The sequence below is a fragment of the Capra hircus genome, chromosome 10 (assembly GCF_001704415.2).
Source record: "Capra hircus breed San Clemente chromosome 10, ASM170441v1, whole genome shotgun sequence".
Classification (NCBI taxonomy): domain Eukaryota; kingdom Metazoa; phylum Chordata; class Mammalia; order Artiodactyla; family Bovidae; genus Capra; species Capra hircus.
The window spans coordinates 963,354-978,332 of NC_030817.1; the positions used below are offsets into that span (position 1 = coordinate 963,354).

Consider the following 14,979-nt stretch of genomic DNA (forward strand, 5'->3'; position numbering starts at 1 on the left):
TCCACTGGATGTGAGGAAGCTTCTTCAGCGATTGCCACTCGTGAGACAGGGTTTCTCGTGTGTGTGTGTGTGTGAGAGAGAGACTTTATGTTTTTTTTTTAACTTTTTATTTTATGTTGGAGTATAGCCAGTTAGCAATGTTGCGATAGTTGCGGATGGACCATGAAGGGACTCAGCCTTCCACAGACATAGACCCATTCTTCCCCAGACCCCCCTCCCATCCAGGCCTCCACGTGACGTTGAGCAGAGTTCCCTGAGCTCTCCCGAGGTCCTTGCTGGTTATCCATTTAGACATAGCGGTGCGTAAATGTCCATCCCAAACTCCCTGACTGTCTCTTCCCCCCACTGTTACCCACTGGCAATCTTACGTTCCTTCCTTAAGTCTGGAGTTGGTTTCTGTCTTGTAAATAAGTTCATCTGTATAATTTCTTTTTAGATTCTACACATAAAGGATGTCATACGATTTTTCTTCTTCTCTAAGACAGTGTTTCTTAATTGCTGTAAGATTCCTTTTCGATTAGCTGATAATTGCAAATTTATTATAGTCCTATGAGACGGAAATGACAACCCACTCCAGTATCCTTGCCTGGAAAATCTCATGGGGAGAGGAGCCTAGTGAACTGCAGTCCCCGTCGCAGAGTCAGGCACGACGAGCGACTGACACTATGAGACGGAAAACCTTGTAAACTCTGGTGTGAAACTGTAGCAGAGAAGGATTTAAAAGCACATTTACCGCAGCCCCATTCCTAGGTAAATCCTCCAAATAATTGAAAGCAGGTTTTCAAACCAAAACTTGTGTACCGCTGTTCACAGCAGCACTCCTTATGGTGGCCAGAAGATGGAAACAATTTACGTGTCTACCGCTGATGACTGAATGAATGGAATACAATGGAATATCATTCCGCTGCAAAGAGGAGTGAAGGGCTGGTTCGTGCTGCTCCATGGACAGACCCTGAAAAGACCCTGCTGAGTGACGGGAGTCAGACACAGCGAGACCACCGGTTGTGTGGTTCCTTTGATATGAAATGTCCAAACTAGGCCACCCACAGCCACAGGAAGCGGAGTCGAGGTTCCCAGGGTGTGGGAGGAGGGAGCGTGGAGAGTGCTTCTTAAAGGGTATGGGGTTTCCTTTTAGGGGAAAGAATGTTCCGGATCCAGATAGTGACCAAGGTTGTACAACGCTGTGTCTGTGCTAAGTGCCACTGGATTATACTCTTTAAAATGGTGAATTTTACGTTACGTGAGGTTTAAAAACACGTGCAAAAAAAAACTGCATTTAATGACCAAATTTGTACAAAGACGTTCAAGTTCTTCTTCCAGACCAGCTTTCCTCCTTTGTCTCCTTTCATTTGAAATATATTTGGTAGTTATCAACAATTTTTAGGCGGTTAAACTACAAGCTAGATATGCCCTGAGTATAAAACATAAAAGGTATCATAGACGGTGGTGATCTTGCTGATAATTTCTCCTGTTCAGTCTCCTCTGAGCTTCATTTGTGCTTTCAGTGAATATAACCAACATCCTTCCTAACAGGTGCGTGATGAGCTGATGCCTTTAATATATGCAATCACATCAAAACCTCATCAAAAAGCTCTCTCTGGAAGGTTAATGCCTTCAGGGAAAATGAGGTCTGACATGAGCTGTCCAGCAGCGGACAAGCAGGCTATCCTGGGGACAGAGACTTTTACCTCAGAATCCCTCTGTGGCAGATACAGCCACAATGTGAAGTTCCTGTTCATGTTTCCCCTTTAACATTTTTTTCCCCTCAGCTAGAGCCAGTGGAGGTTATTCTTGCCAGTTGATGCTTCCAGCAGAAGTCATTAGTTTATATGACTGCAGTGAGATCAAAACGAGGCCGTAACGGGAGGTTTAAGAAAATGGTCCAGGAACTGTTTAGGTCCTGAAAATCGTGTTCTTATGAGATCTTTACAGATGGCTCAGCTGGGGATGATTGGAGTGCATCTAATTTCACATTTTTATAGACATTTAAAGCCAGTGGGTCTTACTTGGGAATAATGAAGAAAATTTGCCTTTACCCAGAGGTTATCAGGAACCACTAAGCTAGTGATTGGGTTGCATTTAGGTTTCCTTGTGGTGTTTTAAGAGATTTCCCATAGATGAAAGCCTAGCAAAGTTCTCTTCCGGAACATACTGATTTGAAAAGTCTTATTCTCAGGGAAGATCAGTATCCCTTGCCTGCCTCTTCCAGAGAACGCTAAGACCTTGTGGGAAGCCCGCTGGGCGGCGCTCTCTCCCCCGCCTCTGGCTGAGTGTGAGGTCGCCTGGATCTCCCTGCAATGCACTCCTAGTTTCAGAGGGATTTTTTTTTTTTAATTTCTCTTCTTTGCCGCTGGGAGATGATGAGGACACCAGTTAGCACAGTTTTTCTTAGTAGCTGGCTTCTCTCCTGCCCCTGGTACATCGTCCACAGCGCTGTTCGGGCTTCCCAGGTGGCGCTGGCGGTGGAGAACCCGCCAATGCAGGAGACGTAAGAGACACAAGTTCGATCCCTGGGTCAGGAAGATCCCCTGGAGGAGGGCACGGCAGCCCGCTCCAGCATTCTTGCCTGGAGAATCCCATGGACAGAGGAGCCTGGCGGGCCACAGTCCGAGGGGTCGCAAGGAGCCGGACAGGACTGAGTGACGTAGCAGGCTCACACCCACGGTGCTATTCCAGGCAGCAGAGCTATAGCGTTAGGAAAACACGCCAACCTGCATCTAATCTAGGACAAGACTCAGATATTTCCGAGTTTTCATAGTGAGAAAAGAGATGTCTACCCGGCTTTGAAAAAATGTGTTTCTTCACAGTATCCATAGTTCCCACTTTGCCCTCTCTGCACCTGGCCAGTGGGAGCCTGGGGCTGGAAGACCCAGGATGCGGGGAGAGCAGGTCAGGGTCTCAGGTGCTGAGGGCCAGGGCGGGGACACATAGGACTTGTCCTTGGCATGCCTAAGAAGGAAGACGTTCTAAAAATCTGCAGCAGACATCCTCTTATCATCAACAAAGAGATTTTTTTCAGGGATTACATCATCTAGGTTGAGTTCTGGCTTTCTGCCAACTTCAGGCTTTAGCAGGCATCGGTTGGACAGTGATGAAAATATTTGCAGTTCACCTATTATTTAGTTTATATAAGAGCTTTTGGAAAAGAGCTTAACTAAAAATTTCAGGTCCAAAACATGTTTAGTGTTCCAGCGTATAACAGAAGCAGGGCAGCATTTGCAGGGCATGAGGTTATCTGTTTTTTAAGTGTTTCAAATATCTTAGTGTATCATATTTTATTTTTGTTGTCATCAACTGGAGAGTTTTCATCATAGTAGAAATTGTTAGTGAGTCTTGGAATAGTGATGACAAAGCGATGGCTGAGAAGTATTTGCTGAACGAGCCAGTGAATGAGCGAACGGCGCGGCGCACAGCGCGGCGCAGACTCACGACTGTCCCTTTGCTCCTTCGTGTCCCCAGACGATAGCCAGGCAGCTGGCGGAGATCTTGCTGCGGGGTATGTGTGAGCAGAGCTACTGGAACCCTCTGGAGGATCCGCCGTGCCAGTCGCCCCTGGACGATCCTCTCCGGAAAGGAGCAAACACGAAAACCTACACCCTCACCCGGAAAGCCCGCGTCTACTCAGGAGAGAAGTAAGGGAACCGCTGTCTCACTTGGAGGTTAGGGGATGGGAGGGAGACTTCGGGCCTCCCGGGTGGCGCTAGTGGTTAAGAACCCGCCTGCCCGTGTGGGAGACATAAGAGGCCAGGGTTCGATCCCTGGGTCAGGAAGGGCCCCTGGAGGAGGGCACGGCAGCCCACTCCAGTGTTCTTGCCTGGAGAATCCCATGGACACAGGAGCTTGATGCTACAGTCCACGGGGTCACGAAGGGTCGGACACAACTGAAGCAACTTAGCGCACGCGCGCACACACACACACACACACACACAGATGTATAGAAGTTCAAGGGTAGATTTTTTCTCCCCTGAAAGAGAACCAGACGAGCAAGTCTAATTTACCAGTTTAATAAAGATACCTCTTTATTTTTCATAACTTCAGCAAAATCCATGCACTAGTGGGGACCTTTTAAGTAGGAAAATGCTCTCATTCTCATCTAAAATAGCTTGGTTGCTATTCTCAGCCTTCACTGTTGGTTTTGGGATTTTCATTCAGATTATTACAAGAACTTCAGCATCATACAAAGTTATTAGTAAGCCAGAATTTACTTTTTTTTCTTTTCCTCAGCAATTCCTTGATCCTTTGTTTAAAAATTTGTTTTAAACCGAATTAGCTGTAAGAAGAAGGAGAATTAAGTAATTAACAAATGATTAATAATTTACAAGGGATTGAAAGGTGATATCTCTGTAGAGTGTTCATTGTTTCCAGTTTTGAAGTTGGGACTGGATCACCTTTGAGGATGACGGGGTAAGGGTCCACGCCGGGCTCCATCTGGGCTTTCCCCCTCGGGAAGGAGTAGGCAGGAAACAGGGAGAGGCCCCGAGCGGCAGGAAGACAGGACCAGGCTTGACTCATCCCCGACTCCTCCCCTCGGAGCCTTCCTTCCCGCCTTTGTTCCTACAAGACCGAGGCTCGGTGGCTTTTCAGAACCTCGCCGTGAGGGAGAGAGGAGCATGTACACATAGCCGTGGACACCTTTAGTCACTGTGCAGCGGGAGAATGGCCGAGAGCCCGCAGGCTGCTGCCTCTGAGGCCCCGGGGAGCGCTGACAGACATGGGGACTGGAGGGTCATCGCGGCTGAGGCTTCTGAGCACCGCCCTGCAGCTTCGGGGGGCAGCGCTTCTCAGGGTAACTGCCTCTCAGTCGGTCAGTCAGCTCAGTCACTCAGTCGTGTCCGACTCTGTGACCCCATGGACTGCAGCACGCTAGGCCTCCGTGTCCATCACCAACTCCCAGAATTCACTCAAACCCATGTCCATTGAGTCGGTGATGCCATCCAGCCATCTCATCCTCTGTCGTCCCCTTCTCCTCCTGCCTTCAATCTTTCCCAGCATCAGAGTCTTTTCAAGTGAGTCAGTTCTTCCCATCAGGTGGCCAAAGTATTGGAGCTTCAGCTTCAGCATCAGTCCTTCCAATGAATATTCAGGACTGATCTCCTTTAGGATGGACTGGTTGGATCTTCTTGCAGTCCAAGGGACTCTCAAGACTTCTCCAACAACACACTTCAAAAGCATCAATTCTTCAGCGCTCAGCTTTCTTCACAGTCCAACTCTCACATCCACACATGACCACTGGAAAAACCATAGCCTTGACTAGATGGACCTTTGTTGGGAAAGTAATGTCTCTGCTTTTTAATACACTGTCTAGTTTGTCATGGAGAAGGTGATGGCACCCCACTCCAGTACTCTTGCCTGGAAAATCCCATGGACGGAGGAGCCTGGGGGGCTGCAGTCCATGGGGTTGCTAAGAGTCGGACATGACTGAGCGATTTCACTTTCACTTTTCACTTTTCATGCATTGGAGAAGGAAATGGCACCCCACTCCAGTGTTCTTGCCTGAAGAATCCCAGGGACGGGGGTGCCTGGCGGGCAGCCGTCTGTGGGGTTGCACAGAGTCGGACATGACTGAAGTGACTCATCAGCAGCAGCAGGTTGGTCATTGCTTTCCTCCTAAGGAGCAAGCGTCTTTTAATTTCATGGCTGCAGTCACCATCTGCAGTGATTTTGGGGCCCAAAAAAGTCTCTGACTGCTTCCACCTTTTCCCCATCGATTTACCATGAAGTGATGGGACCAGATGCCATGATCTTCGTTTTCTGAATGTTGAGCTTTAAGCCAACTTTTTCACTCTCCACTTTCACTTTCTTCAAGAGGCTCTTTAGTTCCTCTTCACTTTCTGCCATAAGGGTGGTGTCATCTGCATATCTGAGGTGACTGATATTTCTCCCGGCAATCTTGATTCCAGCTTGTGCTTCTTCCTGCCCAGAGTTTCTCATGATGTACTCTGCATATAAGTTAAATAAGCAGGGTGACAATATACAGCCTTGACGGACTCCTTTTCCTATTTGGAACCAGTCTGTTGTTCCATGTCCAGTTCTAACTGTTCCTTCCTGACCTGCGTATAGGTTTCTCAAGAGGCAGGTCAGGTGGTCTGGTATTCCCATCTCTGGAAGAATTTTCCAGTTTGCTGTGATCCACACAGTCAAAGGCTTTGGCGTAGTCAATAAAGCAGAAATAGATGTTTTTCTGGAACTCTCTTGCTTTTTCCATGATCCAGTGGATGTTGGCAATTTGATCTCTGGTTCCTCTGCCTTTTCTAAGACCAGCTTGAACATCTGGAAGTTCACGGTTCACCTATTGCTGAAGCCTGGCTTGGAGAATTTTGAGCATTACTTTACTAGTGTGTGAGATGAGTGCAATTGTGTGGTAGTTTGAGCATTCTTTGGCATTGCCTTTCTTTGGGATTGGAATGAAAACTGACTTTTTCCAGTCCTGTGGCCACTGGCCACTGCCTCTCAGTCTTCTTAAACTGACCCTGGCCTTTCTCTCTCTCGTGATCTTGTTCAATTTGTATTTCTTGTATGGATTCAGACTAGTGAGCAATTTCTTAACTTTTTCCTGCGTTCCTTACTCTTTATCTGGATTCATAGAACATCTGTTCTAGCAGTTCTCAAACTCTCACTTATAAAAGCTGACCCCTTATTATGAGCTATTTAGCAGCAGGACTGAGGTTCTTTTTTAGGTAATGTTTTTAAACCTTAAAAATAGACTTTAGATTTTCCCTCTGCTTGAGATGCTTCATAAGCCCAGTATATTGAAGACTCCAGCTCGTGCTCCCACCCCCAGTCAAGTCTGCCATGTGGATGAAGCTCTGTGTCTGGGTGCTATTCCAGTGTGGCCTCACCCCTTGAAGGCAGCAAAGCTCAGAGCGCCGGCCGAGTCTCTCTTCTTTCCGGAACCACCCGGTCTTTGCCATACATCAGCTTCCCCATCTGTACAGAGTTACGGAGGCAAAACATCGATCGAGTTAAATGGAGTTATTCGTTAAAGGGGAGATCCCTATACCATGAATGGTTGTTGAGGCACAAGTTCCATGTCACACACATACACATGGCCGTTTTTATCAATGTCTTGTTGCTGTCTAGTTCACACGCTGTACAATTCGCTCATTTAAAGTGTACAGTGCACTTTAATGGGGCTTTTACCAGAGTCACATTGCTCGTCGCTGTGGTCGAATTTAGAACATTTTTATTGCCCCCCAAATAAACCCCCCAAAGATCCCTTGGGATTTTCCATGTACGAGATCATGTCGTCCGCTAATATAGTTTTACTTCTTCCTAACATAGACACCTTTTGCTTCATTTTCTTTCTTCCATGGTATTCCTTCTCGTTTATTTGCTGCTAATAAGCACCCCTTGGCCTGCCTTCCCCCCAAACCCTTATATTTTCACGTGAATTTTAGGATCATTTGGTCTATTGCTGCAAAAAACAAAAAAGGGCAACTAGGATCATGATAGGAAATGAATCTAACTTGTAGATAAATTTGAGGAGTGTTGCCATCTTAACAGGGCTTCCCAGGTGGCGCTAGTGGTAAAGAACCCGCCTGCCAGTACTGGAGACTTAAGAGACATGGGTTCCATCCTGGGGTTGGGAAAGTCCCCTGGAGGAGGGCATGGCAACCCACTCCAGTACTCTTGCCTGGAGAATCCATGGATAGAAGAGCCTGGCCGGCTACAGTCCATGGGGTCACAAAGAGTTGGAGACGACTGACGTGATTTAGCACTTATGCACACCATCCTGGCAATATTAAGTCTTCATGACCAGGAAATATCTTTCCATTTTTCTTTAATTTTTTTTGACAACAATTTGAAGTTTTCAAGGTATACTGTTTGCGCTTTTGTAAACTTATCTGAGGGTGTTTTGGTTTGTTGCTATTCTTTTCAATACTACCATAAATGGAATTGCTACTATTACTTTTATTTGGGGGTTGTTTGTTGCAAGTATATAGAAATAAAATCGATTGTCTGTATTGATTGTGTATGCTGAAGTCCTGCTGAACTGGTTTATTAGTTCGAATAGCTTTTTAGATCCCTTGGGATTTTCTATATACAAGATCATGTTGTCCACAAATCCAGTTTTACTTCTTCCTAACATGGACGCATCTGCTTCATTTTCTTTCTTCCACTGTATTCCTCTTCGTAAGGAGCCCTTGAGGTGGCTTAGATAAGGAAATGCATGTTAGATTAGATAATTAGCGCAAAGTAAAGAAGGAGGCTAGAAGCCACTGTTTTGTGCCAGGAAGCAGATGATGATTCTTTGAACACTAGGCGTGCCATGCTGCTGCTGCTGCTAAGTCGCTTCAGTTGTGTCCGACTCTGTGCGACCCCATGGAGTGCCATACATCGTGCCAAACTCCTCTGTAGGCCTCAGAGTAGAAAGCAATTATCCTGGCGTCCTAAATACAGGTCAGAACCTCCTGGCAACCAATGCAGAGGCCTTTGGTAAGGATGAGGATGCTGTCTGAAGGACAGCGATGGGGACATTGAAGGGTCCTGATAACTACTTGACGGCTGAACCAAAGGGATAAATGGTCAGCTCTTCCATCACCTTCCTCCAGATCTAAGGCTGCAGTTTCCCAGCTCCACAGCCTGAGGCCTGGGGGCCCCAGGACCTCCCCTTGACACTCTTGGGCCCTAAGAGGACAACATCACAAAAGGAGAGCCCGGAAGTTTTCACCGTCCACCCTGAGCTCCACAGGGAAAAGGGAAAGAACCGCCAGAAATAGGTCCAGAGGCTCCGTGGCTGGCGGGGGAAAACTACAGTGTGCAGCCTTGCAGGCGCATCTCTGAAGCTGTCCTTCCCCTCCTCTGGTCCCCGCTCCTTCCTGCGGGCCCTCGGAGCTTTGCAGCGCCCCTGGGGACCCATCTTGCCTGCCTTGGAAAGGGTAGAGGGTACAGGAAGGGTGGAGGAAGTAGAATTAGAATCAGTTAACGTGCTACTTGTTAGCAGCTCTGGTTAAAATAACACAGCCTCACATCCAGGCAGCCTAGACGGCGCAGATGGAATCTGGGGCTTATTTTGGACTCAGCTTGCTGGTGTTAAGTCACAGTTAGCATGGGCTCTCTCTCTTTTCAGTTAGTCTGGACAATGCAGAACTGGCTAGCTATGGGGAAAAAAAAAAAAAAGCTTAATGTTACTGTTTTTTTTGTGCGGTCCCAGTTGCATGTGAACATGAACCAGAATGTCAGGAACTGATGGCTGGATGCACACACTCACACACCACACACACTCACACACCACACACACTCACTCACACGAGCATTCTGAATTCAAAGCCTGTAGGCTCTATTTCTGAATTTAAGGGGAAAGAAGTGTTCTCTCTTGTAAAAACCCAAGGCGCCTAAAGCTACCTCTTAAATGAGGTCACTGCAGATTCTAGAATCTCACTCCTTACTCACAGGCACCCCCCCTTTTAAAATTTTTTTAAATTGGAGGATAATTGGTTTACAGGATTCTGCCGTGTTCCGTCACACCTCAACAAGAATCAGCCACAGGCACACCCACGTCCCCTCCCTCCCGGACCCCCTCCCGTCTCCTCCACCCCAGCCTGCAGCCTGAGCTCCCCGAGTCGCACAGCACGCTCCCATTCTGTCTGTTTCACACACGGTCCTGTACGTTTCCACGTTACTCTCTCCCTTCTCCCACGTCCGCAGGTCTGTTCTCTATGCCTGTTTCTCCCTTGCTGCCCTGAAGCTCACAGGCCCTTTTTAAAAATCTTAGTCCTGAAAGAGCAACAGGCACCGTCCCACAGGTGGTCTCCTCACGTCCAGGGTGTCCGAGTCGTAAAGTCTCAGTCACTGTGCTTTCCTAACTCCTCATGGTCTTTGACACAGCACAAAACGTGCCGGCACTTAAAAGAGAACAAGTATTTAGAATCATTTGGAAAACATTTTTTGACCATTTGAGGGTGGCAGGGGGCCTCATCCCTTCTCTTAAGTTAAATGTAATAGTACCTGGGAAGGTGTGAATTTAGTCTTTATTTAGTCATCTCCGAAAATCCAGGAGTTTGTTGGTTCGTTTTTAACCAAGTTAACTTCTCTTTTTGGTCCTGCTGCACAGCATGCAGGGTCTTGGTCCCCAGCCAGGGGCTGAGCCTGCGCCCCCGCAGCCTGGACCACTGACCAGCGGGGAGGTCCCTAACCAAGCTCGCTCTTCCTGCACTCTGCTAGCATTCCACAAAACAAGAGTCGAGTTTGGCCCAACTTGTGATGCAGCTCACAGTTCTACTCAAGGATTCTAGAGGTTTAGAATGGAGAAAATTGCAGGAAGTCTTTTAAAATACTCAAATCAGAAAAAAAAAATGATATAGAGAATGGAGGTCAGAGTTACGTTTGGTTTTTATTGTTCTATAATCCTGAGCAACATTGAGCCTGAAAGCCTTTCCTTTTAATCCAAGATGTCGAGTCTAGCCAAATTCCATAAAATTGATTAATAAGACAGTTCTTGTATGTTACCCCAAAATACAGCATGTGTGTTTCTGTAAGATAGCTCACTTAGCTCATGAAACTCTTACAGTATCCTAGGAATTATTCAAACTCTAAAATTGCTTCCAATCTCCTACTTCATTGAAATGACAATATACAATATGCCAGCTAGCAAGTAAGATATAAGAAGAGTACCGTGTACTGAAATGTCTGCAGTTGATAACTCATAATGGGTTTAGGAGAGAGTCTGTGTTATTGAGACAATGTCAGTTTGTAGTTATCAAAATTTCTGCGCCTATAATAGTCACAAGTGTTACTTGGGCTTTTAACTTGGTCTCTACAGCTTTACCCTGTTACCTGCTATTTAGATGCATAGTTAAAATGTGTAAGTTCCATAGATTACCACAGAAGTAAACATATTGATTCAAGTGTCTGTCATCCAGCATTTCTCATGGGTTCTATACTATGTAAGAATCTAGGAGCTGTTAGCATTCAGTCCTGCTCTTGGTTACATATTGTGTGTTACTGTGAAATTGCCGTATATCAAAGTGAATTTTCTTTATACAGCATTTTTTGTCCTCAAGAAAATACTGAAGAAGCCCTGTTGTTACTGCTGATTAGTGAGTCAATGGTGAGTAGAAGGTGTTTTTACATTTTTCTTTCCCCTATTCCTTCAGTCCCTGTTTTGATATGGTGACCCCATCAGGACAGTGACTCTTTCTTTGCAGAAACAAGAAGAGCACTTTCTGAAGGGGGTACCTGGTGGGAAAAATGACTACAGTGGTTTAAAGAGAGATGTTTCTAATTCTTGGGCTGGCTAGAAATGGCCCTGGGTTGGCCTGAAGCATGAAGCTCCTCTTTCCCTTAGCAATTAGCAGGCATCTGAGTTCATTCATTTATCCACAAAGTACTGCTTGAACAAGAACACAGTTGCATATGCGTAACTACAGCTAAAATGACCATCAAGGGGACCTTAAATGGGGGGTGGGGGAGAAGCCCTCAAGGGTCAGCCTTTACGAGCCTTCTTCATTTGCCTTGGGAGGGAGAATTGGGGGGTGAAACACTGGCTGTATTGAACCTCTGGTTTCCATAGCAGCAGCCTGATGACCCTGCCTTGTGTGCCCGCCCAGGTCCTCTCTCCAACCCCCTACCTGTTCCCCAGGCATTGCAGAGTCCCAGGCCTGGAGAGCCCACTCTGTTACCCAGTTCTACTGTTGGGAGGGAGTTTTTGCCAGACCATCAGATTCCTCTGAGATGTTTTCTTAGTGTTTGGCCAGGAGATCGAATTTAGGTCTAGAATTTCATCATTCATCATTTACTGGGTTTCTTCTTAGCACGTCGCCAGGTGTGACGGCCCAGCTTGAAGCATGCCAGAGTAATATGGGTCATAGTAGTTAGCACTTAAATGACGTGTGCTGAGCACCTGAGCAGAACAGCAAGCCCGGGGCTCGGAAGGTCCTTTGCCCACCTACTCGTTTAGCCGAGGGACTGGAGGCGTCCTTCAGGGGCCTCCTGCTCCTTCTAGCAGACACTCTCTCTCCTTCCATAACTCCCAACCTTCTGGGCAGGCAGGAGGAAAAACAAGGAGAAAAACGAGGTGTAACTAAAGCAAAAGAAGGTGGTCCCCTGTACTCCAAGCTTACAGTTTCAGTGGAAGCATGAAATATCCTCCGGGGAAGAAGACTTAGAAACGGGTGCTGAGTGAAGAAGGGGCAGAAGAGGCTGGGGTGGGGCAGGGAGGGTAGCTTTCTTGCCTTAATTTAAAGCTTTGGGTTTTCTTTTTCTGTGAAATGGCCCTGATGATGTTTACAACAGGGAGACTGCTTGAGTTACCGCATCTTTTTATTTGGAAGCCCTTTGACGTCATTGGCCCCACTTCCTCTGAAGGATACAGGTCGCCTCCATGGCTCATCTTTCCCTGACTGTCAGCTGGTGACTGCGGATGGTGTCATTTACATGCTCTCCTCCGCCTTGGCACAGGCCAGCGCCCGTGGGCTCCTGTAACTGGCATTCAGACGAGCGGGTCGCGCCGCGCTCCGTCCAGTCCCGTGGCAGGTGGATGGGGCGGGGAGAGCGCCACTGCACTCCCTCCTCCTCAGGGGGCTCTTCACAACCTGCCGTTTGGCTTCCTTTGGGCAATCTCAGTTAGTGACGGTGGAACAGTCTGAGAGCATGGTGACCGTGCACTTCCGCCCTCTTGGACAGTTCTGATTGAAAATACCGTGTTCTGTTGTCAGGCTGTGTGCGCTGCAGTTTGGAATTTGGGGAAGCTGGCGATGTCTCTAGAAGGCACGCCCTCAGAGTAGACGTCTGACTCTCCTGCGCCCTCACTGCAGCGACAGACCCTGATAAAACTCAAATTTCGGATCCCCTGGAGGCAGTCAAATTCGACTCTGTCGTATTTAATTTCTAGAACATCTCTTCAGAGGATGATGAAATCCAAATGACAACAGTAAATAACCAGGATGGTTCTGTTCTCCCTGTAAGTCATTCCATGGCTACGTAGGTAGAAGTCTAAATTAAGTTGCCTTTGGAAGCCTTTTTTCATGTCCCTTGATTTTTTTTTTCTTCCAGTTTTTAGACAGAAAATAGATGTGCTCAATTTCAGAACCAAAATGAGAATTGCTGTGTTGTGTATGTGTGTGTGTGTCTGAGAAAATTGTATTCTCCTCTGGTCCTGATTTTAACTTAGAAACATAAATTTGTCAATGGTCCCTCCGCCTACAAGAACTCATTTGGAGTTGAACTGTGTTCTTACCTCAAATCAAATTAGTTTCTCCAGGAGAAGGGAGTTATCAGAACTGTATTTTAGCACAATTACCACTGAGACAGCATTCTGGGATATTTATTATTTGTGGACCTGCTTGAGATTCTGTACTGTACCTTTTTAATCAAAAGGCACTGATAGACTTTCTCTTTAAAAAGAAAAAAGGAATGCATTTGGCATAACCTGAAAACCTTTCTTAAAGAATGTTTTGTTGTGTTCCCTTCTCTCTCAGGTTGGTCTCAGTATGGAACATTTGGAGCAAATAAATCAAATGAGACCACTGATAGCAGGCCCTATTTCCCTCACAGCTTCTTTTGTTGGCTCCAAAGGCATTCCTAACCAGACAAACTTACAATGAAAATTTCAAAAGCAGGCATGTTTCCATAAGAGATGACTCACTTTGTAGGAAGTGGCCTGTCTCGTATATTTCTTATTTGTCTTTGACATTTAAGAGGAAGGAGTTCTGAAATGAGTAAGTGCTGACAGGAGGCCACAGGCCAGTGCCTTGGGCTCACACAGAAGAAAGCGTCCGTCTCATTAGTGAGTGAGAAGGTGTGTGCATGGCCTTTCCCAGTGTCAGGCTGGAAGGTAAATGTTGGGCTGCCGGGACCAGTGACCCTGGTCCCTCGAGAGCCAGTTTCACAGGGAAAATGGAAGGGCCCTTTCTGTGTTCCTAGGGGTGGATAGGTCTGGAGCCTTCTGTTAATTAGAAGGGAAAAGAAGACAGGCAAAGTCTAACTTTATTGGTACCGAACTCCCTGTTAGGGAGAAAAGGAAAATGAGCTATGTCTAGAGTCTCGAGTACATGTGATGTGTTTGGAGGAATCAGTGGAGTAATTACAAAAGTAATGAAAACAAGTTGCCATGGAGAGCAGTTGATTTCTAGATAAATGAGAAGAATAAGCTCGAATGCGCCTGCGGTGTTCCTGTGCTGAGCAGTGGGGGTGTGAAACAGACAAGGCTCCCTGTTCTCGCGAGCCCTCTGCACTAACATCTTTTAAAACCAAAGTCTGTTTGCGTCTTACTTTCTCTTCTACATCTGTTCTGTGCTCCCCTGAACAAAGTTGAATGAGTCTTTGTAGTCTTTTCCAGTGAAGCTATCATACAGAGATTCGAATGTTGCTTGGGTGAGAGACGAAAAGGACGATACGTCTCTGTAGGACTGATGTGCCGATAACAGCGTTCGGCAATAGGAAGTGTGGGGCTGGGGATTTTCTCCTGCTCTCTCATGTAGAGGAGAAGCAGGATCCATAGGTGAGACATAGCCGGGCTTCGTCCGATGGACGATTCTGCGGCCCCCGAGCGCAGCTGTGTCTGCTGCGTGGCTGGCTGTGAGCTGAGCCCAGGAGAAACCACTGTGCTTGGCATCCGCTCCTGAAGCTTCCTCCAGATGCCTGCCAGTGCGGGCAAGTGCCCTCCAGGCCTTCTGAGTCCTGCGGTGCTCTGGGGATCTTGAGTAAACGACCCCTTACTCACTCGTGCCCTTGTCCCCAGGCCCTAGGCAAGCTCTCAGGGGTAGCAGGCCCTGAATGGCTTCCCTGCACAAAGCGATAGCTGTGTGCACGGCCAGCTCACCATCTGCTTCTCTCTTCCGTGTTGTTTTCAGGCCAACCGCGACGCTGTGCTGAGCAGGATACCTGAGCACAAGAGCGACCGTCTCATCAGTTTACAGAGCGCATCTGTGGTCTATGATTTACTGACCATTGCTCTTGGAAGAAGAGGCCAGTATGAGATGCTGTCAGAGGTACAGCCCTTGAGTCTGGTTGACTTCCAGGCAGTGGGTGGTGCTGGCG

At 47.1% G+C, this 14,979-nt stretch overlaps 1 protein-coding gene across 7 annotated transcripts in view; it reads left to right on the top strand.

The window, feature by feature from the left end:
- Positions 1 to 14,979, top strand: part of TTC7B (tetratricopeptide repeat domain 7B) — a 272,717-nt gene that overhangs the window by 138,946 nt on the left and 118,792 nt on the right. For all 7 annotated transcript variants that reach the window (XM_018053841.1, XM_018053837.1, XM_018053838.1 and 4 more), the window contains 3 exons: positions 3,460 to 3,632; positions 10,987 to 11,050; positions 14,793 to 14,930. In XM_018053841.1, coding sequence (XP_017909330.1) covers positions 3,460 to 3,632; positions 10,987 to 11,050; positions 14,793 to 14,930 — 375 coding nt within the window. The remainder of the gene's footprint in view (positions 1 to 3,459; positions 3,633 to 10,986; positions 11,051 to 14,792; positions 14,931 to 14,979) is intronic.